The following is a 26,595-nucleotide window of genomic DNA, read 5'->3' on the forward strand; positions in this document are numbered from 1 at the left end:
TGTTGATGTAAAAGCTTCTGGGCATGGTTGCAAAACCAGTATGCGGCGCCGCAACACATATTGCGCAGAATACCTGGCGAAAGATCGACCAGGGAGTACTGCCCGCGGTCCTCGACGGTCTCCATATATTGGAAAGTCTGGAAAATTTGGTTCGCTGCCTTTAAAGTCTCGTATCTAATACGAAGTTCAAGCGCTTCACCTTCAGCAGAAGCTTGTTCTTGAATGCCGACATCAAGGCATCTCTCAATTTCCATGTAGCAATTAAGCTGCAGCAGTGAGATCACTGTCCGGTGCAGCAAGTTCTTGTTTATTGTGTGTGAGGATCGGCTATCACGCTCAGCAGAATCAGAGTTGATATCTCCTGTAAACCGTAGCCGCGAAGGGCATGAATCTTGCCTCCACCTTGAGAGCTGCTCGTAGAGGTTGTCCACGTCCTGGAGTTTAATTCCTTTGCGTTTAGCTCCAGGGCTGCAGACTTTACGTGTTATTCCTCGGGCAATAGTGGCCAACGAAAGCATAGTGTCAAGATAGCTCCCCGTCTCTCTTCCAGTAAAGCTTTCGGGAGGGTTGACAGCTTCAATGTCTTCTTGTTGTATCTGAGACATGAGTCCATGACCAAGACAGTAGAACGCATCCAGCCCGTATACGTGCCACAGCAGAAGCGCTTTGCGCTCTGGTGCTCTTTCCAGCGTTGGAGGGCAAGCTATCTGGTACTGCAGGGTCATTAAGACAAGAGATTGGTGCGTCAGGAACAAGGCGCCCAGTTGCGAGTGAAGAGCGGTAGCGGTGTTTCCATCTGATTCGTAGTCAAAGCCAACCATGAGTGCCAGGGCTTCAATATCATCAAGTCTAATTGTTTGCGCTGGTGTTGCATTGGTTTGCGCTTCCAGAAATGCCCGCCTGAAGCCAAAAGCGAATTGCTGCTGCAAGTTCCACTTGTCCGAAACGGGGAGGAAGGGACAACCTCGACATGCCACTGCAAAAATGAGCGCGGGGCTACTTCGACGGCTCTGATAGTCTGCCATCAATGCATCTCTGGGAATGATGGGCAGAACTAGAGATGCGAAATTAAAGTACGCCGTGAGAGCTGCCTCAAGTGTGCTGAAGTCGATTCCTTGGATCTCGTAAGGACTTCGATTTGCAGTCGCTCCGTCCATAATCTCTTTTGCATTCTGGGGACTGGCGTCTGATGGACCGTCTATATGGGCAATTGTTTCGGAGGGAGCAAAATCTTGCATGAACACCTCATTCAGAAACGAGACGCTCTCAAGGTTGAGTTCAAAACCCAGGTCTGTCCACAGCGACTCGCTGGTTGAAGCATGTAAAGGAGAGTCGGTATTGGGATCCGGGTCGGTTGTTGCAACAAGAGTCGTTTGGGGTGATAGTGGTAACGAGGTATTCCCGCCTAGACCCCGATCGTTCAAGGATGGCTCGAGGAGAGTCGAGACTAGGCTGCTTCCCTCCAAGTCCGCATTATTTGGGCTTATCCTGCGGCGCCGGTGAATTCGGACATCATCAGAGTCCAAAGTGCATGGCCTCTGCCGTAGATCACATTGAGAACATGCGGCATGGCCCTCTCTTGCGCGAGACGTCCGATCGCATTTGACTTTACGCCGAAAGCAAAAGTCACACGACTCACGCTCCAGCCCTCGTTTCAACGACATTGGGGTTAAATGGCAACAAGCCCATACTTTCCATACAGACAAGACGGAATTGGGGGCGATGGATTGGCTTGAGTTTCGTCCGCTTTTCTGCCGCGGAAGTACTGCGGGACTTTCGCGGAGATTTCCAGCCACAACCAAACCAACCCGACTGCACCACAAGAACACAGCCACAATTGTTGGAGCATATCGCAAAGATGGTGTATACCATGCAAGTGTCCATCCACCAGTGTTCAGGCCTATGTGCGACCTTTAAAGCTTGTCAATCCAGCTGACCCCAGCAGATGGTCATGTCGCAGCTAGGACGGAGGTTGTGCATAACCGCGCGGGCCGAGTTCTGGATGTTATACATTCTCCAGAAGACCTATGAGGGTCAGAACCATATCCAAGTTCCTCTGTCCCTCGTATAGGCATCGACATCTTATTGCCGTGACCGGAGTCTAGCAAGCACCCGAACAGACCGTGATACTGAACCGGATATGCCTGTTATCATCCAAGGAACCCGCCCACCAACGACCCCCACCGTCGCATGATCAGCCTGTGGTCAGTGCAAGGAGGGCAGTAGTGCCGGCCTCAGCCGTCGCGGGCGGCACGGTATATCTTCCGTGCGGCAGACTGGCTGTATGCAGGCTCCCGCATCCTCGTAGGGGAGAAGATGGGGCAGATCCAAGATCCCAGATCCGTTTGTCCTCCCTCCATGCACACCCCCTTGGCCATGATCGTCTCCCTGGGGTGTGTTGCTTGTCATCATGGGATCGCGACAGGGCGCGGGATGATTTACCCGGCTCTTGCGCAGCGTGATCATTGGCTGCGGTGCTTGGATGTACGTCCTAGGGCACGCGAAGGTTGGTTGTTAGTTCCTGCTGTTAAGCGTTTGGTGCGGGGTGGTGGTTACCTTGCTTTGGATAGTGAGTCAGGCGACCGGTGTTTATTCAGGATGGTGTGAATATGGATGAGAGGTAGACGATGTCTCACCAGCCATACGGAATCTATACACACAGCCGGTGGCTTATTGCCACTGGGTTGTCTTATGCGCATGTATGCAGAGATCGACGTGGTGGAGATAGGACTGACTCATTGTTTGGCTTACAAGGGTACTACTGGGTGGCCTAGATGGTACAATATATTTTCTTAGGAATTGAAAGGTAATGAATTGCATGTATGTTTAGCACAGACAACATCAGTGAAGAGACAATAAACTCCAGTCTGCACGTATGTTTAGCAGCATAGAACTGCATGAATAAGGAGTACGCCTACATGCCCGCAACGCCATGTCCCACCGGGGGTATATCATGCCAGATGCAAATCAACAACATAAGCCGCCCTACAAACTCCCCTCCCATCCATCGATACCTTCAGAACCACGCATCAAACCATAGTATCCGAGATGACAACCATCAAACCCGGTAGATCGTAGGACCCTGCTGCTGCAACGCCGCAATCCTCGCGCTCCGACGTCGATTACCACCACCACCATCGTTCTCTTTCACCTCGTCAACCTCACGACGACGTTTAAACAGCGCCAGCGCCGGACGTCCATTCTCACCAGACGCCCCAGCATCGTCCCCAGCCGCAACAGTCCCATCAGGCAAAATACTAAACCAAAACCAGGGTTAGAACCAGTCAGCGCGAAGGCGCACACGCCTTGCAACAGGAAGCATACCATTTACCATCGTCCGATCCACTATCAGACACGACACGCTCGGTCGCCATCTCGAGCTGGTCGACGCTCTGCGCATATGCACGCGGCTCGACCATCGGCGACGCGGGGGCCACCTGGACCGTCGGCATGGTCATGGCGCCGGTTTGTTGAGCCCAGGAGGCGACGCGGGCCCGGGTCTCCGGGTGCATGTATGCAGCTCCCGGGAAATTGTCGTCTTGCGAGGTTTCCTCGTCGGGCTGGGTGGGTGGTTCATGCGCAGCGGTGGTGTTCTCGTGGAATGGACTGGGGGGAGACGTGGCCATCACGACATCACAGTCTTGGCCGTGCTCGTCGGTAACCTCGATGGTAGGCACGAGGGCGTGGTTGCCGTTGGGTTTCGAGGCGAGGAGGAAGGGGGTCGCGTGGAGGGGGGTGTCTTTGGCGAGTTCGTCGCGCAGGACGGCCTGGTGGTGGATCTTGGGGTCGAAGGGTGGGTAGACCTGGCTGAAGCGTTCCTCGAGCGACTGTTCGACCTCGGATTGGCGGAGGGCGTTGAGGGCGACGGAGAGGTCGTCGCTGGAGAAGGACATCTTGAGGGTGGCTGGTTGGTTGTTTGTTTGAGTGAGGGTGGATGGAGAGAAACGGCTTCAGTGAGGAGCGAGGTTTTTATAGATTGGACATAGTAGGAAGTGGAAGATTCCTATCACAGTGTAGAATGTCTGAATGGCGGGTGCTGCCATTTTCCTGATAATCCCTTTGTCTTCGGTAAGGCCGATGCTTATTGTGCGCTTTGTTGTGTGAGGGTAAACAAAGATATTCTGGCTTCTTCCTGTTATTCATTGTGATGGCTTGTTGACTTGGGCAGATTCCTTCACTTCTACTATAGAAACATGCCAACACTAGTATCAGATAATCACCTAGAGCCAATCACTTGGTGGTTTGATGGTTCATAGTGATTTCCATTCACTTGTTGACTAACCAACTGTATTGACCCTAATCCACAAGAATTATACTGCTTATACTCGGGAGTACTTCTCTATAGTTGGAGTGGTTCCGGAATCCAAGACTAACACGAATACTCTAGTGGTAGTATCTGCACCGCCATAATGCTAATCCGGCACTAATGTAATCCTTCAAGTGCTTCCAATCAGCAGCTCTCCACGAGTGAGTCATTCATGCATACATTATGCATACTAAGAGACTTAACTTTTACATTCAATACAGAGGATCAATACAGAGGAGAACAGTTGGGGCAACAATTCGCTGCTTTCATTGGCCATGACTAAATACATCACACATAACAAAGGAAATACATCAACAGTCTGACTCTCAATCATTCCCATCCAGCACTGCAGTCTCGGCGGATTGCGAGGACGTAGACTTCTCGTCTACCACCACTACAAGATCGACTGCAACTCATGACTCATGAATAACTTGCATCTCTCAGTCGGGGACTTTTTTTGTGTTTTTGTGTTTCCACTTTCCGTATTCCGGACAAACACAAGCATAAAACACCACAACTTGCACTGAATAACTGAATAATCCAGATGTTGCAGTTGGTCGTATCAAGTCAATCACGAGCAAATCTCAACCAGTGAGAATCCCAAACCCCAGAGTGAGCAATAGGGAACGCGCTCGTGAAGGACGCAGGGAGGACCATGCCTCCAATCTCTCGTCTCAAAGGTGCATACTGACGCGACGGGGGGTCGTGCACCGTGGTGGGGTCGTAACAGCCATACTCATAGATGGGGGCTCAAAGACAAAGTGACAGCGTATGCGGTGCAGCGGCATGGTGTTCAACGGTGGTACTCTCTGCGACGGTAGATGCGGGAGGATTCCTTGTGGAGCTCCATGCGCTCGGCCTCGTCCTCGTCGTAGAGGGAGCCGCGGCTGGGCGAGCTGCGCGGGGACGGGTAGACGATGACCCGACGGGGCTTGAGGGAGCGAGGCTCGCGCTCGATGATCTCGTTGCAGACGACGGACTGTTGGCTGGTAGGACGGCGCGGGGCAATGGGGTAGGTCCGGTCGTAGCTGATGACGGGGGGCTGCACAGCGGGAGCCTTGTCGGCGCCGCGCTGCACGCGCAGACCGTCTTCGATGGCCAGGAGGAGACCACGGACGGCGCTGCAGTTGCGCGGCACCTTGACCAACGTGGGCTGGCCGGCCTCGCGGTCGACGACGGAGTAGGCCTTGCCGTTCTTGCTGTAGATGTAGTCGGCGACGTCGAGAGCGTACTGATGACCGCGCTCGCAGAGAGAACGGTCTTCCTTGTGGACCTGCAACGGGTCGACGCACTGGTCGCAGTGGCTTGCGTGACGCTCAAAGGCGTTGATCACGTATTCCTCGTCGGCCTGGAGGTCGCGCACGGGCACGACCGGCTCGACGATGGTCTCGATGGGGGCGGGCATGGTGGACGCGCGACGGATGGAGTATCTTCTACCGGTGGTGGGTTGTCGAGACGGGAAGAGGAACTCCCGTATGGAAGAGGGAGGCCGGAACAAACGTGGTGAGCGGTAGGGAGACACGGTGACTGTCTGTTGGGTGGAGGGGGGTAGGGCACTGTCGGGGACAGTGAGGGTGGGAGAATATGTAGTATGGAGTATGAATAAGAGGCAGAAGTAGTAGATGCGAGCTCTAGTAGGATGTACTGAGAGAGAAAGGATATATCGGTGTGAAGTAGAGAAGTGGTCTGGAGAGAAGAGTACAGAGCGAGGCAGGGGAAGACGGAGGATATAAGTACTTTAGGACGGAGGAGTATAGAAATCGAATGACGGCATTGGTCACAAGCAGCGAGTAAATGACAGAGGCGACTAACCGCAACGGGCACTAGACTTAGTTAGACCCTAGGCGTCAACGAGGCACACTCACACTACTTGAGCGCACTAGGAGTGGTGGTGGCTGTGATCATATCGCCAGTTGGAGGGCCTCCCCGCGTCCTCATTGGCGATTCCCCCCTGAACTGGCGGTCACCCTCCGCGCACGAAGAGTCATCCTGTGGCTGGTGCTGCTTATCCCGACAAATCCTCCCTCCAACTGCCACAGACCCCTCATGTTGCCTGCATCGAGGCTCTGTGTCCACGTTTCTCTACCCGCCGTACTTCCAATCCATACTCTTGATAACCGCCCATCTCTCCCCGCGCATCTTCTGAGACGACCGCTTGTCTCGAACCATCCTGCCGGTACCCTACCATCTTCCAGTTTCGCGTCTTTGGGCCATGTCTCTCCTCGTTTCTAAGAATAAATCGGGGATCCCGACCCGTTCGTGTTGCGGTTCCTTGTGATCGTCCCGGTTGATAAGGGGGGTCAGGGGTCCAGGAGCGCCAAATCAGCCTCAACCCGGTTTTCGCTCGTAACGTCGACTCAGCCTCAGCCACAGCTCGACTGGCTGTCATCGTTGCTTTTGCTTCTCGTCAAGCGCCGCAGCCACACTTCCCCCTATCTCTTGACGCCGTCGACGTCGATCTAGGTCTCACCACTCTTCGGTTGCAGTATAGAGTCCCCACGGATCGGTGCGGCGCAGTTCCCTCCTTATTCTGCAGTTGTCTTCACGCGCGCCAGATTTCTTGCAGTTTCGATGCATGACATCCTATCGATATGCGGACGGACCTATGCGGCCCAGGCTGTCAGCCATTGATCGCTGATGCCTTGACGCTGTAGAGACCACTTTGTCTACATCCCAACGACCCGATTAACCGGGCCTCTATTCTACCAGACAGAATCCAGGCAGACCAGCGACTCCTCTCGATCCGTCTCTTCAATCATACGCGCACGCTCATCTTCACCAGTCTGGACCTTTTTGGCCCCCAATTGCGCGGCAACTCAACCTTGCTGCCTACCTATGTGTCGCATGGTCTCCAACCAGCGGATGAAGACACGCCAACCCCCGACTGCCATCTCCCAACAACCTCGAGAAAGCGTCTGTTGGTCAACAGCCGACTGCCGTTCAGCTGACCCTACACACGGGTAGGGTCATTGACTCAGGCTACAGCCATCAACCCCAGGTGTTGTCGTCACCGGCGGACGCAATACCATACCAATCCCATCCCATGCCGCTTCCCGTCCGTGTTCCCCCCTCATGGTGCTGACCCGTAGACTACCAGTGACAGTACCTAAGACCTGAGCTCCCCGAACATAGATCAAATCTCATCACCGCTCTATCAAGCAAAGCCGGGCTAGCTCAATCGGCAGAGCGTGAGACTCTTAATCTCAAGGTTGCGGGTTCGACCCCCGCGTTCGGCTTAACTTTTTGCAAGTTATGTGTCCAGAGGGTGGATGTGTGGATGAATTTTTTTTCTGGGATGGGAGAATTTTCATGACATCATTGGTTGAGCGGCTGCTCCACCAGGTCCACCTGTGAACTTTGGAGCATTCATGCCTCGGGCCGTCTAGTTATCTACGGAGTAGGAGTATATAACAAACAAAAGGGATTGATGATGGCTTAAGCGTGGTGATGTGGTTGCCTGGTCTGAATCATTATGTTACATACAATATGGGTCAGATGTATCCTCCAGCCGGGGAGATGTGGAGTTTCATACCGGAGTACTGAAGAGTCCGTAACCCTAATTATATATTTTGCAGACTTACACTTTCCATGCCATAAGTCTCTACGTTGAATTTGACAGTGACATGGTCTACTCTCGTAGTCTCGTCTCTAATTTGTTAATGTTTGGTCACTGTTACATCTGTCTTCATGGACACCCATGCTATGGTTGGCAAATAAATCCATTCCACGATCTAGACTAGCAATCGCGGCAACCATCAAGGCGTAACCCAAGCAATCACATCGTCCCAGAACGGATGGTCGCGCAGTTCGTCAACCTTCTCAGAAACCCAATCCAGCAGGTCCAATAGAAATCACCATCAAAAGCAACAGCGTCGCCTTCAAAGCAGTCTGGAGCTGTCAGCTGGTCTTGGATCTTTGCACCAAGAGGACAAAATACTCTCGACCTACCATATTCATCAGCTCGCAGGTTCACATCATAATCGTCAGGTGACGAGTAGCGTTCAGTCTGGCGGCATGATCAGTGGCATTCTTGTGAAGGTACTCCTTGTATATCAGGACAGACGTACGCTTGCAGACGAAGTTGACACACTTGTTGCACTCGCCGCTGCAGTCATTTTTTCCGGTGCACACCTGGCCACACCAGTCTCTGTTGGGGCCGTTCTTCTTGGGGTCGGGAGCGGCGAGAGCCAAGGTAGTGAGGAGGGCGAGAGAGAGGAGACCGGTGAGCTTCATGGTTGCAGGGGATGTTGTTGTTTGGTTGGTTGGATGGTGGTTGTAGAAGGAGGAGACTGTTGTGGGCAGAGGAGGGAGTGAGAAGGAGATGGTGGTGGGAGGAAGAGAGAGAGAGGAGTGGAAAATCGTTGGTTTTATACTACACTCAGCGAGGGATTATGAGAGGAATAGGCATGAGACATGGTGAATGCAAGCCTGGTGACAGGGAACCTGGGTGTATGAGGTTACGCAGACCAGTGAAGATGAAAGAAAGAAGCTCAGAACTCATGCGGAGAAGATGGCCGTGATCAAAGGAAATTCACTAGATAGTGCGGATGTATACTCAGAGTGATATATGGTGTGTCAAAGAAGGCCAAATCCAATTACCTCTTCTTCTGGTGTCTAGTTATATCTTCTTGGTGAAGTTAGTTGCGCGACTATATTGAAACGAAAATGGCCTCATTTTCAATAAAGTCATACTTCACATGCCCTATCCCACTGAGCTTCAAAATTGGAGATTCTGTTCCTACCTGCATCAGACAAAGAGAGTCGAGGATCCCCAGGATGTGATAGTAGGTGAAGAGGTGCATATAAAGAAATCCACCCCCGCACCGACAAATACCCGTAGGCGGGAAGAAAGACCAGAAAATCTCCAACAAGATCTTGGAACGGATGGACCTGGCTGAAGTCAATTGCACCCAAGCTTTCTCATTCTCAAACTTGTCTTTGTTCTTGATGTATGCGGGTCCCTCAATTCGGCACTACTCCATACTACGTAGTGACCAACGACCCATCGACAATATGGGGTAGACGCCACCATGCGTCATTCCAGATTCCCCAGACTGTTGGATTCCACCACATATGTACCTCCGCTAATGAAATACTCTGTCATATTGCCGACGTTTGGCCAGTTGCCGAGCTCGTCGGCGTTTGACGACCACTGGCGCAGTTAGCCGACCGACTAGCCCCGCATGGCCAATGAAGGGGCTGCGAGCTTATCGAGCGATCTCCCCGCTTTTTGGCGGTCGGCAATCCGCTTTAGGGTAGTTTGGGGCCAATTCTCCAGGGACAACTATCTAGCTTAGGGCTGATTGTCCCGCTCTTAAAACCCCTCCGTCCTCCCCGCTCCCAGGTACCAGACACATCTTCCTGAACCCCATCATTGAAAAGAGACACTCAATATGCAGATCCCAGGTAAGACAGTATATTCTCTCCTGCACAAAGCAATCTCGGGAATAACCTCCAACGCAGCACAAGACTCGAGCTTCCAGGCGCTCCTGGACCAGCACCGCCCCGATCTGAAACCGTACGAAGACCTCTATCGTCATCTTCACGCCCACCCCGAACTCTCTGGCCAGGAAGAAGAGACAGCCGCGACCGTCGCACGGCACCTCAAGGACCTCGGATTCGAGGTTCATACGCATATTGGAGGCTACGGTGTAGCCGGTGTTCTACGCAATGGAGATGGCCCGACGGTGCTCCTGAGAGCTGATATGGACGCGCTGCCGGTCGAGGAGAAAACCGGGCTCCCCTACGCCAGCAAAAAGACGGTCAAGGACAAGGGTGGCGCCTCCATCCCTGTCATGCATGCATGCGGTCACGACACCCACGTCGTCAGTCTCATGGCCTCGTCTCAATTCCTAAACGCTACCCGCGACCAGTGGTCCGGTACGCTCATCTGCATCTTCCAGCCCGCGGAGGAGCAGCTAAGCGGCGCGAGAGCCATGATCGAGGACGGCTTGTACGAGAAGATCCCCAAGCCGGACGTGGTGCTGGCCCAGCACGTCATGCGCATGCGGACGGGGACCGTCAGCATCCGCTCCGGCCGCCTGCTTACGGCGGCGGATGCCTTCGATGTCCGCGTCTACGGACAGGGCGGACACGGCTCGGCGCCACAGACCACCGTCGATCCGATTGTGCTCGGTGCGTCGATCGTGACCCGGCTGCAGACCGTCGTCAGTCGCGAGGTCATGCCCGGCGAGATGGCGGTCGTCAGCTGCGGCAGTATCCACGCCGGTCACGCCTCGAACATCATCCCCGACTACCTGGACATGCAGCTGAGTGTGCGGACGTACGATGCGGCCACACGCGAACGCGTGGTGTCGTCCATCAAGCGGATTATCGAGGCCGAGTGCCATGCCTCGGGATCCCCGCAGAAGCCAGACGTCAAATGCACGTTCTCTACGCCCGCCACAATCAATGACGAGGTTACCGCTAAAGCCCTGCAGAAGACTTTCGGGGCGTACTTCGAGGACAACCTCGTCGAGAGCGAGCCGGCGTCTGCCAGCGAGGACTTTTCGCTTCTTGCGACGGCGGTTGGTGCGCCGTATGTGATGTGGACTTTTGGTGGAGTTGACCCCAAAACCTGGGAGGATGCTGTCGCCAATGGAACGGTCAACCAGCTGCCGAATAACCACTCGCCGTTCTTTGCGCCGGTGATGCAGCCGACGCTGTTGACAGCGGTGGATGCGATGTCGGTCGGTGCGCTGACCTTTCTCAAGCGGAAGTGACGATGTATAATGTAATAATGCATATATACGGTGTTTTCTCATTAGAGAGACAATTCTTTCCTTCATCTTAGTGCTCACGCCTTGCCATACTTTCTCACTGAGCGGACCTGAGCAGCTTGAAGTAGATGGCCACTAAGGGCCCGTTATTTATACTTATCTTGCGACCATATATGGACTAGTGACCTTTACGTCGGCTCCGGGAAACCATCCCTAAAAGTTCAGGGCGGGCAGGGCATTTTGTGGAATGCACTCGTCATCTCAAAAACACTGAAAAGTAGGCAGCTACTTTTATAACCGCGACTGCAACCTACCTACCCTGACCTGTATTCCGGAAAATTGGTGACAGCCTGCAGGGTGTGGAGGCTGGGTCACACCGCCGTTTGATGTAGCCGATCAGGGCTCAGGATGACCATGCTTGCTGGACGGCTCTGGCTGACAGGAGAGCTCTACCACTTATAGTGAGCCTGCCAGTGGCCAATCAATGCGCCAATTCAAGATGATTCTATTGATCCCATGTATCGCCCTGAGATTAGCGTCTTAGCATATGCACACAGCCACTTTCTTCCATCTGACATGGCCGATTAACCCGCCACGGCATCGCAGTCAAGACCTACCGCCGAGAGTAGCAGATGCAGGACCGATTACCCTACCTAAAGTCCTAATAAACCTTAGAATAGTGAAAATCAACGCTTATGGTATAAAAGGCAGGGAGGCAGCCTTGGTATCGCTAGCATTTTGCTGCTAGCAAAATCCGGCCGATGGCACTGCTCTTTTGTAGGTGACCTGACCTCTCCTCAACTCAACATCCCTTGAATTCCAGATTTTTCTCCTTCACCTCACGCTATATAGAGGCTTGAGGGCGCTCTAGAACGGTGCGAAGTCTGTTTCAATAGCACCTAATACCGACCATGGATTCCTCCAGTGACGAGTTTCTGAAAGCATTTCGGCGAGCGACAAATGAACTTATGCTCTGTCCAAATCGTGTGTGGGCTGTTGCAGGGGAGGACTTACCGAAATTATTACCGCGTCTTGGGGCAAATGACAAGAACCACGCAGACACACACAAGCATGAGCTTTGTACATTCGATTTTTGTGAATACTCCAGACGCGACTTCACAGCGATCCAACAGCGGCATGAATGCGACGAGAGGAGGTGCGCACGGATACGCTACCGATTCCCCAGAAAACTCCTTGCAAAGGCAGCGAGCAGTGGAAGATCGACTGTGTGGAATCTGACTGGAGACGCCTTGCTCGAACCTCCCCGGCCGTATATGGCAATTTCTCACGTCTGGTCAGATGGAACCGGCACTGGTGCCTGGAAGGACGAGGAGGTAAATAGGTGCCTTTACCTATTTTTCCGAGACATTGCGGAACAGTTTCAATGCGAGGGGATCTGGTGGGATACTCTTTGCATCCCAAGAGAAAAGGCCGCCCGAACCGAAGCGATACGGAGAATCCAGAGCAACTATCAGAACGCCCGAATCACGCTGGTACATGATTTGTTTCTCCGAAACTGGGAGTGGGATCCTAAGACCGCATGCTTTGCTATCCTCATGTCGCCTTGGTTCAGTCGAGGCTGGACTGCTCTGGAGTTAGCTAAGTCACCCAAGGTAAAGGTGATCTTCAAAGGACGTTGCGGCCCTGTCATAAAAGACCTCGACGAAGAAATTCTTGCAAGCGAAGGCGAAGAAAATAACCGGAAAGATGAAGATGAAGCTCGTCGAAGAGCTTCTCAGATTATCCGGAATCTCCGGAAGGAAATCAGTTCACTGAACGAACTTTTGACCGTGTTGGGTCCGCGCTATAATCTTGGCCGAAAGATATATCCGTCATTTCTGCACTATTGATGGATGTCGAACCAGAAGAGATGCAGCAGAACACCTATATGCGCATCCTAGAGAAGATTGTCAAGATTTCACCTGGGCACCTATTTCACAACGCTGCAACCATGTCCACGGGATTCACCTGGTGCCCTACCAATTTGTTCTGCATGCCTTTAGACAATTCTCCCAAGACCTACTTAAGCCTTTCGGATAATGGTATCCGAGGAAAGTGGCGTATCATCCCGGTGGATGAATCACTTGAACAGAATTGTCTGTGGAACCTGTCACATCCTCTAATAAGGCATCAGCTCCAAGAGACCCTTAAAAGCTACCCTGAAGAGTGCTGGCTGTTAGCTGAGTATGGTACTGCTTCCGTTGAAAGGGCTCTACTGGTGAGAGAAGTGCGAGAGACGAGAGAAATTCATGAGCCGCTCTACTGTCAATATGTCGGTGCCTTGTACTTCAGGCAGAGGGTGTTACCGACAGCAGTCGATGAGGTGATGATTGTCCACTCCATGACCCACTTTTCCAAGAAAAGAAAACGATCGATCAGCGACTCAGGAAGCGAGCAGAGCGAGATGTTACGGCGCGCAATTTGGATGGGAGACTATCTCACATTCTCGAAGCTGGTTGGAAAAGCTGACTTACAAGCTGCGGACCAGCTCGGACGGCGGCCACTACATCTTGCAGCTGAACGAGGGCACAAACAGATGATCCAAGATTTGGTCGAACACCTAGGACGTGACAATGTTGACCTGAATGTACGGTGCGGCAATGGGCAGACAGCACTGCATTGCGCTGCTTGGGCAGGGTCCGCTGCTGTGGTGGAGTTATTGCAAAATAGAATCGACGAAACGGCGAAGGATATATATGGCAATACTGCACTGCATATAGCATCCCAAATGGGATTTGCTCCTGTTGTGAAGCTTCTCATGAAGGGATACACTATTGACATGGGGGGGAGTAACAACCTGACTCCTCTACATTTTGCGGTAATGCATGGGTACGGAATGGTGGTGGAGCTGCTTGAAGATGCCAACGTCGAAGCTAAGGATAGCAAGATTGGTTGGACGCCCTTGCATTGTGCAGCTGTTAATGGGGATCAAGAATTAGCGAGACTGCTGATTGGCCGCGGCGCGGAAGTCAATGCGAAAGACGATCGAGTTGGTTGGACACCCCTACATCTTGCAACGATGAATGGGCACAAAACGGTTATCAAGTTTTTGCTCGGGAAGGGCGCAAATATCATGGCCAAGGACAAGTACGACTGGACACCACGACAATTCGCCGAAATGAATAAGCACGATGAGGCAGTTGAGTTGCTTGGAAGCAAGGGCATCGGCGACGACGCTATCGCAACAGATTGGGGCAGATGGACGCCGCTCCACTGCAAGGCGATTGACAATGCACGTGGGATAACCAAGTTATTGACTGACAGTGGTGTTAGCATCTATTTGAACGACAAGGATGATAGTTGGACACCACTGCAGTTTGCTATAGAAAACGAACTTGGAACTGCCATCCGCCGGCTGTTCGAGAAGGCCGCCAATGTCATGGCGAAAAGTGGCCAAGCGCCATTGTACCGGCCCATGCACGAGGCTTTCGAAAAGCTGCTAGTCGATAAAGACCCCGACAAATATAGGTGGCATGAGCCGCTGCTCGCAGCCGCTGAGCATGGATACGAGGCGGTTGCGCGGCTGCTCCTTGAGGAGGGTGCTGACAAGGATTGTGTAGGGAAACTGTGGACACCACTGCACTTGGCGGTCAGACACAAACATGAGGCAATTGTGCGGCTGCTGCTCGAGGCAGGTGCGAACAAAGAGCTTAAGGACTGGGAGGGCGGGACGCCGCTGGACCATGCTGTTATGCTCAAGGATAAAGTGTCCGTGCGGCTACTACTCGAGGCAGGCGCCAATACCGAGAATGAAGGTCTATGTCGGCAGACACCACTGAACCTTGCTATCAGGAATGAGGATGAGGCGGTTGTGCGGCTACTACTCGACGCAGGCGCCAATACAGAGATTGAAGGTATAGACGGGAAAACACCGCTGCAATATGCTATCAAGCTCAAGGATAAGGCAATCGCCCGGCTACTACTCAAAGCTGGCGCCAACACAGAGGACAGAGACGAAGATGGCTTCACGTTTCTACTGGACGCCATTATATCAAAAGAGAGAGCAATCACTCGTCTGTTACTTGAGGATGGCAGCCCTAACTTGGAGGTCAAAACCAGCCCCGACCTAACACCGATGCACTTGGCTATTGAGGATAGCGATGGGGAAACTATCCGGCTGCTACTTGAGGCGGGCGCTAATAAAGAGGTTAAAGGACCGATGGGTCTGACGCCGCTCCACTACGCTGTCAGGCTCGGGGATAAAGTCTGCGTGCAGCTACTGCTCAAGGCAGGCGCTGACAAGGAGGCCAAGGACTCAGCTGGCCGGACGCCGCTACACAATGCCATAGGACACGAGGCAGTCGCACAGCTACTGCTCGAGGCAGGCGGTAATATGCAGCCCCAATACGCAGATGACAGGGTGGTCACACAGCTGCTACTCGACTCGGGGGCTAATAGGGAGGCTACAGATGCAAATGGCCGGACACCACTCCACTACGCTGTCAGGCTCGGAGATAGAGTCTGCGGGCAGCTACTACTCAAGGCAGGCGCCGACAAGGAGGCCAAGGATTCCGCTGGCCAGACACCGCTGGACTGTGCTGCAGTGGATAAGTCGATCGCACAGCTGTTGCTCAAGGCAAACCCTGAACCCTTCGTGGATAAGAGGGTCGCACAGCTGCTGTTCAGAGAAGACTCCATTGAGGATCTATGGAATTATTGGAACGTGCTCAAAAGGATAGACTGGATAGTTACTCAGCTGCTACTTTAAGCTGGCACTGGTAAGGAGGGATAAGATCCAAGTGGCCAGACACAGCTGCTCGAATACCGCCTCAACCGCCTCCTCCCTTTACTGATTCAGAAAAGCCGTCTTAAAGTAGCAGATCCGAACAAGAAATGTAATTATCCGGAAGAAGAATAGACCTTGTCGGAGCCTCAAGTTCCTAAGTTGCCTCTAGGCCTAGCGCCTGCCTGTTTGCCCTTATATGTAGAAGGCGACTTCAGGACCTCGCCCACAATTAACAACCAACAGTCACCCTTGAGCACTTGCTTTCCTTGGCAAATCACATCAGACTAATTTCGGCATGATGTAGTGCTACCATGTAAGCCGAATCTGCAATGCGCCGTGAGAAACTGTCAAAACATAATTAGATAAGCGACACCAGTCTCTCTAGAGCTGTGCCGTGTTTTGTAGACGAATCATTCAGCTCGGAGGCCTTTTAACTCCATCATTTGTCTGGACCCGTTCCCACCTCTCGACTTCCTCCGGATGGAGCTTCCCAGGGAAGAATTCGTCGCGCATACTCTGACCTAAACCCGGGTAGCTCTTTTCGACATCGAGCAGGGTGTCCATAACCTTTTTCTGACCGAATACATTGACATAGTCGAGAGGAATACCAAAATTCTCCGGTCGTCTGTTCCAACCGGCAACGAAGACATTCTGAACAATGCCAATACCACCAACGGCGAGAAGGAACCAGGTGTTCGACTGTATCCCTGCCGCGGTGATGAGGAGGAGCACCCAGAGGGTAGAGAGGATTAGAAGAGTAGCTCGGGTGAGAATATCAGTAGAGGCGTCAATATTACTCTGTCCAGATGCCAGATCCTCAAGGTTCAAACCCTGTTTATTACCTAGGACGACGATGGCATGTTGGGCGCCGTTTCCTCTGGAAAGAACATAGGTGTCGCTGGACGACCTGCGGCATGCCCATTTTTCCTTCTGCCACTGGGGAAGAAGGCCTGTCGTAACCGCCAGAGCGTTGCCGCAAAGCGTTATCATCAAAACCCCCCAGTCGCCAAAAACACCACAAGGTATGGCTGCAATTCCCAGCTGCACCAACATGACGAACAGGCCGCTCCAGTAGACGAAGTCGCGCCGGGCCACGCCGGGAGGTCTTTTGCCACTCGGTTTGTATATGGTTACCACTAGGCCAACTTTAGTTGGCTTCTGTGCATCCGGATTCTCGGCTTTCATCTCAGCCCATCTCTTGTCCAAGAGTTCTGCGGTCCTCTTCTTGGTGGCCACATCGCTCCATGAATCAAAATCCCGTACGATTCTGCCTATAATCCAACTCGAATTGTCCCTAGTGTGCCCACTTCTGGCGTTGATGACTTTGCATTTGCAATCCGGGTCCTGTGGCATAAGTCTGTTCTCGCCAACGGCCGAGACCAGCGCGGAGACGGAATAAGCCACCCATCCTGTCCGGATCGATTTAGCAAGCAGACCGCCCCAGAAAGGAAGAACAAAGGAAAGAAGATGCGATGTCATACCAAATGAGAATGTGACAGGCGTGAGCCCACTACCCGCGAGTTGCGCCAGCGCGCGAGCGACAACATCACCACCCAGAATGAGTAGGACGCTGAAGACGTCGCCAGGGTTGATCCATTGATTCTTGAATTCGTGTGAAGTCGCAAGCGGATTCAAATGAGAGTCGCGGAGAACCAAAGTTGCAAGCAAAGGTGCCATGGTCAGGCGGACGAGGAAAGATTTGTTAGCAGCAGCAGATGATGATAATTTTGTGTCCAGCGTGTTAGAAAATGATCGTCGGGATGCGGCTTTGGCTTTGGTGGGAGTGTTCGTGTTTGTTGCTCCCGCTACCGCTGTTTAGGTCGTCTGGAACGGTTTACCACCGAGGTAGGCATGAGCAGAAGTGGGAGTTGAACAAGAGCCTGCCCTCTTAATGCAGCCAGATACTATTGGGCTGTGTCTCTCGCCCTAAAACACGAGGTGTCTTGGCATATGCACACAGCTTCTGGCGGAGGTGAGGGCTTGTGTTCTTCGTCACTCCGCAGTTGGCAAAGGTAGTAATACTCCTTGTGCCGATTCTAATAGAGAGAAAGGAAGATGATTATTCGCGGAGGTAAATGAACATGAGAAGGCAGTTGAGCTGTTCTACAGCAAGGACGAATGCCGTATCTGCAACCGAGGCATGTTGGATGTCGTTGTTGTGCGATAAACAACCAACGCGAAATAGTCAAGCGATTGGCCAACAATGGGGCTGACATCTATTTCAACGGCCAGGATAAGAGTTGGGCATCACTACCGGGGATTGTGAGGCGGCGGCTGACCAGGCAGGGCGCCAACAAGAAGGCTATGCCACCATCTTCCCAGCGCAAGGCGGCCGTGCGGCTGATCGGGCGATGCTTTAAAAGCCTCCCCGCCCCATTTGCAACCGCGATATCTTGTTGGATTCCTTTTACCCAGCTTCGTCACATTTAGTTGTGCAACCGGAAGGTATTTTAACAAAGAGTAATCGCAACCAGTCAGAGAAATTATTAGCATGGAGCAACGTAACGGTCTTTGTCAATTTTGTACCGAGCTCGGAGTCACGTCGGCGGCCTTCTGGGATCCCCCAGCTGGATCGAACGAGCAACGTTCTCAGTCCATAGGCCAAAGGCGCTTTGGCGACATCAAGGCTTCAGAGACCTGCCCCATGTGCAGATTGATTTGTCAAACACTTGTTTGGAAAGATGGTACCTCTCCTGCCCATGACAGAACAATAAACTACGCGCGGGTGCTCTATGGACGATATTTCCTGCAGAATACACACGCTTCTACTAAAAGAAACGTGGGCTCTGGCCCAGGCGCGCCTTGCCTACCAATCAAAAAGACATACCGCCTTCGGGTTTCGACAGGACATCAGTACGGTTCTATGCTAGAAGAAGACGAGCGAGCATTTTTAACAAGGGAGTACGAGAGACTCAGCCTGACGCCACACGAGGGCGATATCATGTTACTGAAGAAGGAAGGCAGTCCTGAAGAGCTGTTCCATGGTAGAAAGATGGGCGACAGACTCAATTTTCCCCTGGTCAGGCGCTGGATCAGCACTCACCACAGTGAATGCAACCCCAAAGATGAGTTGCATGTTCGTGGCGCAGCAACGTACCCGCTACGAGTTATAGACACAAGACGCCTGGTAGTTTCGCAAACACCACCTAATTGTCGATATGCAGCACTGAGCTATACGTGGGGTCCAAATAATTATCGGCAGCTTCGGCTCAGGAAAGAGAACGAGCGGCGGCTCACAAATCAGCCGGGGCTCAAAGCTGTTTGGGAGAAAATCCCGAGAACCATACGAAATGCAATTGACCTCTGCTGTGAATTGAAAATAGATTATCTATGGGTTGATGCGTTATGCCGAGGACAAGGCGCTGGCTACAAGGACGAAAAGGTGAACGAGCATATTACTCTTATATTTGCAAAAGCGCTCGTCACTATTGTTGGAGACGGACACTGCTCTTGGTCAGGTCTAAAAGGTGTTCAATTGTCTCGTTCGCGTCACCGACGCCAGGTTCGGCAGCCAGTCGGCGACCTGACTTTTGCTGTTGCCAAACCTCTCATTGATCAATCAATGAATGGTTCAGGCTGGATGGAACGTACTTGGACACATGACGAATGGAAAGTCTCTCGCCATGTCCTAGTACTTGCGCGTGATCAGGCATTCTTCTCTTGCAAGGCAAAGAAAATGATATATTCTGAAGACACCTACTCGGAGACAGCGTTGAGTGCTTCAGACGTAGATACTCCCGAAATCGATGACTTCTGGTCGCTCTACGAAGGCTGGGACGGGGGATTCGACGTGTATGCCAGTCAGGCGGAACACTACGCAAGTCGTCACGTTACCAACGAAGATGACTTGTCCGCTGCCTTCGCTGCGGTGAAGCGCGAACTGAGAGAAAGGCTAGGTATGCAGTACCACGGGGACCTTCCTGTGGCATATTTCGCTCAAGCTTTGTGCTTCGTGGTAATCGATGGGAAGCGTCGCTCGTCAGCAAAGTTCCCAAGCTGGTCATGGCAAGGCTGGAATGTATCTGGTCGCTCCGGTCTCTGGTATAAGAGTACGTGGGGTTTTAGTCCAAGAAAGGGTGCAACGCCCTCTTTTTACTGCTCAGATATATCGGGAAATTGCCAGTTCGACCCAATCTGTCATGGACTAGAATACCCTGACAGCGATTCTCTTTGGGCAGATATTGATGCCATCCCTAATGAGCTTAAGGCACATCTCCTGGCTGTTGAAGCGGTAACCTTTGACCTAGTCCTGGAAAAACGTGGGGAAGAATGGTCTGGAACCTTATACGATGGCGACAAAATTGAGGCGTTCCTTAACGTACAAGATGAAAAAATCAACGAAGTGTATTGCAAGTTTGTATACATTGGTTCTTGCTGTCCTGAGCGTTCCGGTGAGGAGGAGGAATTTTTCCTGGTTTTGGCGCCATCTCTATACGGTAAGAATGTCTTTTGTCGCGTTGGCTGCTGCTGCCTGGAACTTGACCCCAATATCGTGCATGCAAGAAGGGAGAGGGTTTTCTTGATTTAGAAGACTCTCACAGCTTCTTCAGGCGAATACTGATGCTATTGCTCCTGTGTGCTTCATTTCTCCTGCATTTTACTACCATTTCTGCCGTCTTTGTTACTTATCTTTGTTGTGGTCTTGCTTGAATAGATTATATGTAGAAAAGTTGGTGGAAAGAGATTTTCAATTTGCATATAGCATGGCAAAAGCGTTGGAATAAAGTATTTACGGACTGGTCTTAGCCTGTCCCCAAGCGCAAATTCACCAACAAATGCTGCCGTTAAGAACCATGTAGTCGTCCGTCACAATCTTGTAGTAACCACCCGAAGAATCACTCCTGTCCACCCTTATCAGACACATGGATGATGATCTTCCCCCTGGCCCTGTGAGACCGCAGCTTTTCGAACGCCTGAACCGCGTCCTCGAACGCAAAGGTGCTATCAATCACAACCTTGATCTTCCCCTGCTGGATCCACTCCCCGATCTGCACCAGGTCCTCCCTCCTATTCTTAAACATCAAGATATCATACTTTCTCTTCCCACCTCCAAGGAACCCAGGCCTTACCAGACGATCCGCAAACGACAAAATCGATGAACTCAGCAGCGACGTCGAGCCAACCTGAACAAACGCCTTCCCGGGGAGCAGAAACGCATCGCACTCACGGTACAGCGCGTCCGGCGCGCCGACATGGTCCACCACCAAACTAAACACCTGCCCCTTGCCCTTCAGCACGCCCAACACATCCTGCGCCTCGTAATCAATCACCTCATCAGCTCCCAGCTCCTTACAAAGCTCCACATTCCGTGCCGAGCACGTCGTCGTTACATGACAGCCCAGCAGCTTCGCAATCTGAATCGCAAACACCCCGCACCCGCCCGACCCGCCGTTGATAAACACCCGATCCCCAGCAGAAACATACGGCTTGACCGACTGGTACGCCGTCTGGCCCGCGACGCCGACGGCCGCCGCGTCGTCCGGCGCCAGCCCCTCCGGCAGCGGCGCCGCGCTGCGCGCGCTGCACACGAGGTACTCACCCAGCGCGCCGAACTGCGCCGGCGCCCCGATGCTCCCGTAGACCAGCTGTCCGCGCCGCAGCTCCTTGACCGCCGACGCGGCGACGACGACCTGCCCGCAGAAGTCCATGCCCGGCGTGGCGGGGGTCGGGATCACGACGCGCGTGAGCGACGTCAGCTCGGGCACTTTGTAGTCGGCGGGGTTGAGCGACGCGGAGATTACGCGCACGAGGATCTGGTCGTCGCGGAGGGCGCCCGGCATGCGCGCGGCGGGGTCTAGGTGTAGGTTGTTTTCGAGGTTGTTGGTGGTGCGCGAGTAGAGCCAGGCTTTCATCGTGCGGGGCGGAGTGTGGGGGTGCTCTTGGGGGGAGTCCATGGTGCTTTCGTTCGTTGATGTTGTTGATTTTGTGTGTAGTTGGAGATGGATGATTTGTGTTTTCTTGATACGTTTGGTTGTGGATATGGTTGTCTCTTGGTGAGGATGTGGTCATGTGGGGTTGAGTTTAGCTACCGGGCTTGCATCATCAGAGAGATAAAGCTCCCGTGGATTTACTACGAGCTAATCGTCTAGATAACAATATATTTTTTTTTTCCAACAAAACGGCCACTCTTGAACCACATTGAAATCAATCTACATATAATATTATCCTTGTTCACCTAATTTATCCATCCAACAGTTTCAAGCAGCCTTCTTTTCCTCTTTACTCCTAGCTTCCAGCAGCTCACAGAAGCGCACCGCATACCAGAGAAACGCAAAAAAGCTCACTATCAAGCCAGATACGATCTTCATAGCCTGAAAGGAGTTATGCCCATCCTGGAAGCCACAGAACGCCATGGGCGGTCCGAATGCTAAGGTTGCGTATCGGATGGATGCTGTATGTCATTAATTAACGACCAGATCCTGTAAGTACTCAATAGGATATCGTACCCATCATGCTCGTTGCCGAAGTCTGACGATATGCGCGAACGACAAAGAAAACAGTCAATCCGATCGAGGGAATAGGTGTCCCTGGCTATATTAGTTCCATCATGGTGGCGCACGAGTGGAGCCTCCGCCTTGACATACAAAAATTCACCATCCCCGGCAGGGACTGATCCCACTCAGCCCGGATATCCTCCTGAACCGTCCGGAATAAAAATGTCCCAACGTCGCTCCCAAACACCTGATCGAAATACTTCATGCCGGCGCGGCGGAGATCGCCGGGGCGTCCGAGTGTCCATTGGCTAGCAATTCGATGCGCGAGTTCTGGGGCTGCATCGTGTTTGGAAACGAGGATGCGAGTGATATATGCTCGGACTTCATTTGGTCCTGCTGTAAGGGGAGGAAGGGTCATTTTTTCTGTATTAAAAGGGAAAAGAGAGGTGGTGTGTAGAAAGTAGGTTGCCTACGGGTTTAGGAACCTTCTCTTGGCATGGTGCTTAGCTCGGTCCTATATATGTGGGGGCTGCAGGCTCGATATCGAGAACAGGTATAAGAAGTGAATATTAAGAATAGGCGGGGTATGGGGTAAAGAAGATAAGTATCTCTTCCTTCAGATAACAGAATCCAATCAGACATATCGAAAGATTGTGCGACAGCCCCTCATGCGAGATTCCAGCTGATAAATCTACGATCTTCCTAAACAATATACTCCATACTCAGCTTGTAGCCTGCCGTGACCCATTCATAATAAATTTGTGCCTTTCTCCCAGTCGAATAAGAAGATTACTAGAGCAACAGGCCTTTGTTAGATGATTTAAGGCTTCAATCTCCGGATTGAATTTGTCTGGAACTTCTGCAAATAAATCTTAATGGCAGCTGTAGGTGGACCATTCCCATCCTGGACCAGAGAAATGCCCCACGTGCTTGAGACGAGAAGCCTAACTTCTTACGATCCATCTGAGTCTAGATGGAGATAGGCTGGCGGTGCTGCTACCGCAATGGCGGGAAGGCGGCACTACAGTATGTACACCGACAGGGATTGTCCAGGGGTTTCTCAAGGGAATTCACTAAATACTTCCTATCTACACAAATTGGGGTAGTCAACAATAATAGAAGGCATTTTCAACTTTGGTCGAGCAGACAAACATATTGTCCGATCCTTTACCATTTGTCAATGAAGTATATTGTGAGCGTCATGGTTGTCCGCCGCAATGGGGCTAGCGTGGGCATGACATCATCTACGCCCCCCTGGCAGTTTGCTATGAAATCGCGCTGGCACCACCACCATCGTCATTCTTCTTTGTCTACCTATCCATGCTAGCCGTAATGCTCCTCGGCTGGCGCTGATCTACCCTCGTTTTATCTGTTCTTCTGCGTGTTCCGTCATCCTCTCCTTTCCCCCATTCCTCTCTTTCTTCTACTCCCTTCCTTTCCTTCCGTCCGCTGCATCCGGCCCCATCCTCTCTTTTCGCCCAACTTATATACACCACCCTCTATATACCCCAGGCAATGATCCCTCCTCCAATCCCCCTCTCTAACCAATCATGCCACTGAACACTGTCGCCTTGGGCGTCGCTCTCACTCCCACCGTCGTCTCGACGTTGTTCTCTCATGTGGGTTGCCGTTGCCGTCATGCCAGCCTTGGCTGGTTCTCGCCCCCTTCTTCCATGGTTCTCAATGTCCCAGACCAAACCACCGCTGACCATGGTCCAGTACTTGCATCCCAAATTGCATCATCACAAACCAAGCACCCATATCACCTACGATGAAGGGATCAAGGTTTTCCGCGAGTTCCTCGCCTATGCCTCAAAGCACACCCTCGAAGATCTCCAGGCGTTCACATGTCAAAAGGTCCCCAGTCCGCATTGGGTGCGGACGGAAATGGTCACCGTCCCGTCCCAGTACCTCACCTCTGCGGCGGAGGCCATCCTGGCGCAGTTAGGTCCCAAGGGGATTGAGAAAGTCGGCGGTAAAGAATGGTGGCAGTGGCGCGGTCCGGCCGAGGACCTCAAGGGCGAGTGGATTGAAATGCGCAAGGATTACAACGAGCGGAAGCGGACTGTTGGCGTGCATCCGAGCCAGAAACGCATCATGCTGTACATTCATGGTGGAGCCTATTACTTCGGCAGTCTGGAGACCCATCGCTATCAGATGCAGCGCCATGCAAGGAAGCTGAAGGGTCGGGTTTTTGCACCGCAGTATCGTCTCGCACCGCAGTTTCCGTTCCCGTGCGGCCTGCAGGACTGTCTCGCGGCTTATCTGTTCCTGTTGACACAGCATGAGCCAAATGAGATCCTCTTTGCGGGTGACTCTGCGGGTGGTGGAATGGCCCTTTCGTAGGTGATGCCTCTTATTGGAGTTAGTCCACGCTGACCAGTCTAATTAGCTTGCTGGTAATTCTTCGCGACCAAGGCTTACCCCTACCTGCGGGAGCGATCTTGATCTCCCCTTGGGTTGACCTTACCCATTCCTTCCCCAGTATTGTGGCGGACAATCCAGGAGACTATATTCCTCCATGCGGTTTCAGACACAAGCCCTCCGCGGCCTGGCCTCCACCCAATTCGGATGAGCTCAAATCCATGAAAAAGAATCTCGGCAAAAAGCGGGCAAGAAGAAGTGAGGCCGAAGAGCTCGTTCCTGATCAACACAGCCAGGACCAGGATGCGGCGCGCAAAGGATATTCTATACATCCTATGGACGACGCCGACACCCAGGGCAAGCCTGCCGAGGAGGGTGAACAAAACGATATCCGTGTGCCCATCGACGGTACCACCGTTGAAGTAAAAGACCAGATCCATATGTACACAACTAACCAGCTACTATCTCATCCTCTTGTTTCCCCTGCATTACAGCCGTCTCTTGGGGGTCTACCTCCGCTTCAGGTGCTGGTCGGCGGCGGAGAAATGTTACGGGACGAGCAATTTTATGTTGCCCACAAAGCAGCTGACCCAACTGCATATCCTCCAAGCGACGAACTTCTCGACGAGTATGACCCAACCCGCGAAACCCTGAACAAGTATCCAGGAACGCATGTGCAACTCCAAGTCTGGGAGGGACTATGTCACGTCGCCCCCACCTTGAGTTTCACGCCTCCAGCGAAGTACATGTATCGATCCATTGCACAGTTTGGAGCCTGGGCCCTTGCTTGCGCGCAAGAATCGGAGATCGAAATCATCGACGATGATGAAATCTCGCCGATCTCTTCTGATGACTCTGATAGTCCGGATACTCCGGTGAATGGAACCAAAAGAAAAGAGAACTCTGCACATGAACATTCCCATGTCGGTATCGCTGGTGATCCACTCCCTGCATTTAAGAACCGGATGATACGACAGAGGGTAGGCAAAGCCGGTCACATATACCCGATCGACCCCCCATCCGCTTGTCCTGTGCTCCAGATCCCTCCGTCGCAGGTTGGCACATTCAACCCCGTACTCGTCAAGAAATGGCTGGCGGCCAAGGATGAATGGGACACAAAGTTTGCGCACAAAAAGCTGCGGGTACAGACGCAGCTAATCAAGGAATTGGCCTATAGCTTCCAGCAGGATTTCCCCGGGGAACTGCCCCCGGCCTGCTCACTGGCAGCTAGGAAGTCTGCTCCGGGAGTGCTGCCTTCGCGCACGACTCGAAAGAGTCACCCCATGACTTGGTGGAGCAACTGGGCCAGTAAGCATGATGAGAGGACGATCGAACGTGAGAAGCAGAAGGAGAAAGAGGGCCATTCGAGACGGACCAGTGTGGAGGCTGGTCGAGCAGGCGCCTCCATCAAAGGACCTGATCTGGAACACAAGAGCTCTTTTCCAGTTCAAGAGCCTGGTCAGACAACTGAGTTGGAAAAACAGGCTGGAGATGCCAGCCAAAGACCTGCTGCTATTGACGTCGAAAAGGCGAATCGCAATGGGGATGTGGCTCATCCGGAGATTTCCCGCGTGAAGGGGTTATCGGAAGATAAAATCCTGAGTCCTCTGATCGTCTTGCCTCCTTACGAGGCAAAGAAATTCACAGAAGACAACGCAAGTACGCAGTCTCTGTTTCACGCATCGGGTATCATTCCCACGACTTCCGAGCCATCCATGACTCGTCTGAAGCGGCCCTCATCGCATGCCGGCTCTGCGACCATCCGGAGCGGCGTCACCTCTGAAATGGCCGACGATACGAGCACCATTGGCGATAAGTCGCTTGCGGTCACTAATACTGGGGTTGATGCTGCTAGCACACGTGCCGTCCTCAACGCAAAGGGAGTCGTCGATCCCCTGAATGACGCGGATTCCGCTCGCCGCTCTGCGGATGCGCTGTCTGCCTCCCGGAAGTCAGCCGATTTGGAGACACTATCAACTGGGTTGGGAGCGGACGCGGCGAGCACCAAGACGGGCCCTGAGGCTGTTATTCATTGACATATTTGCC

General features: G+C 52.6%; 12 protein-coding genes and 1 non-coding gene across 13 annotated transcripts; 6 read left to right on the plus strand and 7 right to left on the minus strand.

The window, feature by feature from the left end:
* Positions 1-307: 307 nt before the first annotated feature.
* Positions 308-1,664, minus strand: ATEG_06690 (Zn(II)2Cys6 transcription factor; the record flags this gene model as incomplete). Its single annotated transcript, XM_001215868.1, has 2 exons — positions 308-327; positions 482-1,664. The coding sequence occupies 2 exons, from the start codon at positions 1,662-1,664 to the stop codon at positions 308-310; spliced, it is 1,203 nt and encodes a 400-aa protein (XP_001215868.1).
* A 1,394-nt stretch (positions 1,665-3,058) lies between these two features.
* Positions 3,059-3,893, minus strand: ATEG_06691 (uncharacterized protein; the record flags this gene model as incomplete). Its single annotated transcript, XM_001215869.1, has 2 exons — positions 3,059-3,257; positions 3,325-3,893. The coding sequence occupies 2 exons, from the start codon at positions 3,891-3,893 to the stop codon at positions 3,059-3,061; spliced, it is 768 nt and encodes a 255-aa protein (XP_001215869.1).
* Positions 3,894-5,099: 1,206 nt separating this feature from the next.
* On the minus strand, positions 5,100-5,711 carry ATEG_06692 (uncharacterized protein; the record flags this gene model as incomplete). The annotated part of the gene is made up of 1 exon (XM_001215870.1): positions 5,100-5,711. One exon carries the CDS (start codon positions 5,709-5,711, stop codon positions 5,100-5,102), a length of 612 nt encoding a protein of 203 aa, XP_001215870.1.
* A 1,758-nt stretch (positions 5,712-7,469) lies between these two features.
* On the plus strand, positions 7,470-7,542 carry ATEG_10471. The gene has a single exon. It is a non-coding gene; the product is annotated as a tRNA-Lys (tRNA).
* A 130-nt stretch (positions 7,543-7,672) lies between these two features.
* ATEG_06693 (uncharacterized protein) lies at positions 7,673-8,539 on the minus strand (the record flags this gene model as incomplete). Its single annotated transcript, XM_001215871.1, has 3 exons — positions 7,673-7,696; positions 7,888-7,954; positions 8,280-8,539. 3 exons carry the CDS (start codon positions 8,537-8,539, stop codon positions 7,673-7,675), a joined length of 351 nt encoding a protein of 116 aa, XP_001215871.1.
* Positions 8,540-9,699: 1,160 nt separating this feature from the next.
* ATEG_06694 (putative zinc metallopeptidase) lies at positions 9,700-11,028 on the plus strand (the record flags this gene model as incomplete). The annotated part of the gene is made up of 2 exons (XM_001215872.1): positions 9,700-9,712; positions 9,743-11,028. The coding sequence occupies 2 exons, from the start codon at positions 9,700-9,702 to the stop codon at positions 11,026-11,028; spliced, it is 1,299 nt and encodes a 432-aa protein (XP_001215872.1).
* Positions 11,029-11,936: 908 nt separating this feature from the next.
* ATEG_06695 (uncharacterized protein) lies at positions 11,937-12,875 on the plus strand (the record flags this gene model as incomplete). The annotated part of the gene is made up of 1 exon (XM_001215873.1): positions 11,937-12,875. The coding sequence occupies one exon, from the start codon at positions 11,937-11,939 to the stop codon at positions 12,873-12,875; it is 939 nt and encodes a 312-aa protein (XP_001215873.1).
* Positions 12,876-13,429: 554 nt separating this feature from the next.
* On the plus strand, positions 13,430-15,483 carry ATEG_06696 (ankyrin repeat domain-containing protein; the record flags this gene model as incomplete). Its single annotated transcript, XM_001215874.1, has 2 exons — positions 13,430-15,353; positions 15,428-15,483. The coding sequence occupies 2 exons, from the start codon at positions 13,430-13,432 to the stop codon at positions 15,481-15,483; spliced, it is 1,980 nt and encodes a 659-aa protein (XP_001215874.1).
* Positions 15,484-16,165: 682 nt separating this feature from the next.
* Positions 16,166-17,428, minus strand: ATEG_06697 (uncharacterized protein; the record flags this gene model as incomplete). Its single annotated transcript, XM_001215875.1, has 2 exons — positions 16,166-17,160; positions 17,233-17,428. 2 exons carry the CDS (start codon positions 17,426-17,428, stop codon positions 16,166-16,168), a joined length of 1,191 nt encoding a protein of 396 aa, XP_001215875.1.
* An 814-nt stretch (positions 17,429-18,242) lies between these two features.
* On the plus strand, positions 18,243-19,978 carry ATEG_06698 (uncharacterized protein; the record flags this gene model as incomplete). Its single annotated transcript, XM_001215876.1, has 2 exons — positions 18,243-19,800; positions 19,959-19,978. The coding sequence occupies 2 exons, from the start codon at positions 18,243-18,245 to the stop codon at positions 19,976-19,978; spliced, it is 1,578 nt and encodes a 525-aa protein (XP_001215876.1).
* Positions 19,979-20,586: 608 nt separating this feature from the next.
* ATEG_06699 (NAD(P)-dependent alcohol dehydrogenase) lies at positions 20,587-21,645 on the minus strand (the record flags this gene model as incomplete). Its single annotated transcript, XM_001215877.1, has 2 exons — positions 20,587-20,763; positions 20,821-21,645. The coding sequence occupies 2 exons, from the start codon at positions 21,643-21,645 to the stop codon at positions 20,587-20,589; spliced, it is 1,002 nt and encodes a 333-aa protein (XP_001215877.1).
* A 303-nt stretch (positions 21,646-21,948) lies between these two features.
* ATEG_06700 (uncharacterized protein) lies at positions 21,949-22,603 on the minus strand (the record flags this gene model as incomplete). Its single annotated transcript, XM_001215878.1, has 3 exons — positions 21,949-22,142; positions 22,198-22,278; positions 22,336-22,603. 3 exons carry the CDS (start codon positions 22,601-22,603, stop codon positions 21,949-21,951), a joined length of 543 nt encoding a protein of 180 aa, XP_001215878.1.
* A 1,265-nt stretch (positions 22,604-23,868) lies between these two features.
* On the plus strand, positions 23,869-26,585 carry ATEG_06701 (lipase/esterase family protein; the record flags this gene model as incomplete). Its single annotated transcript, XM_001215879.1, has 2 exons — positions 23,869-24,527; positions 24,578-26,585. The coding sequence occupies 2 exons, from the start codon at positions 23,869-23,871 to the stop codon at positions 26,583-26,585; spliced, it is 2,667 nt and encodes an 888-aa protein (XP_001215879.1).
* Between the last annotated feature and the right edge of the window lie 10 nt (positions 26,586-26,595).

The sequence above is a fragment of the Aspergillus terreus genome, genomic scaffold, assembly GCF_000149615.1.
Source record: "Aspergillus terreus NIH2624 scaffold_9 genomic scaffold, whole genome shotgun sequence".
Taxonomy (NCBI): Eukaryota; Fungi; Ascomycota; class Eurotiomycetes; order Eurotiales; family Aspergillaceae; genus Aspergillus; species Aspergillus terreus.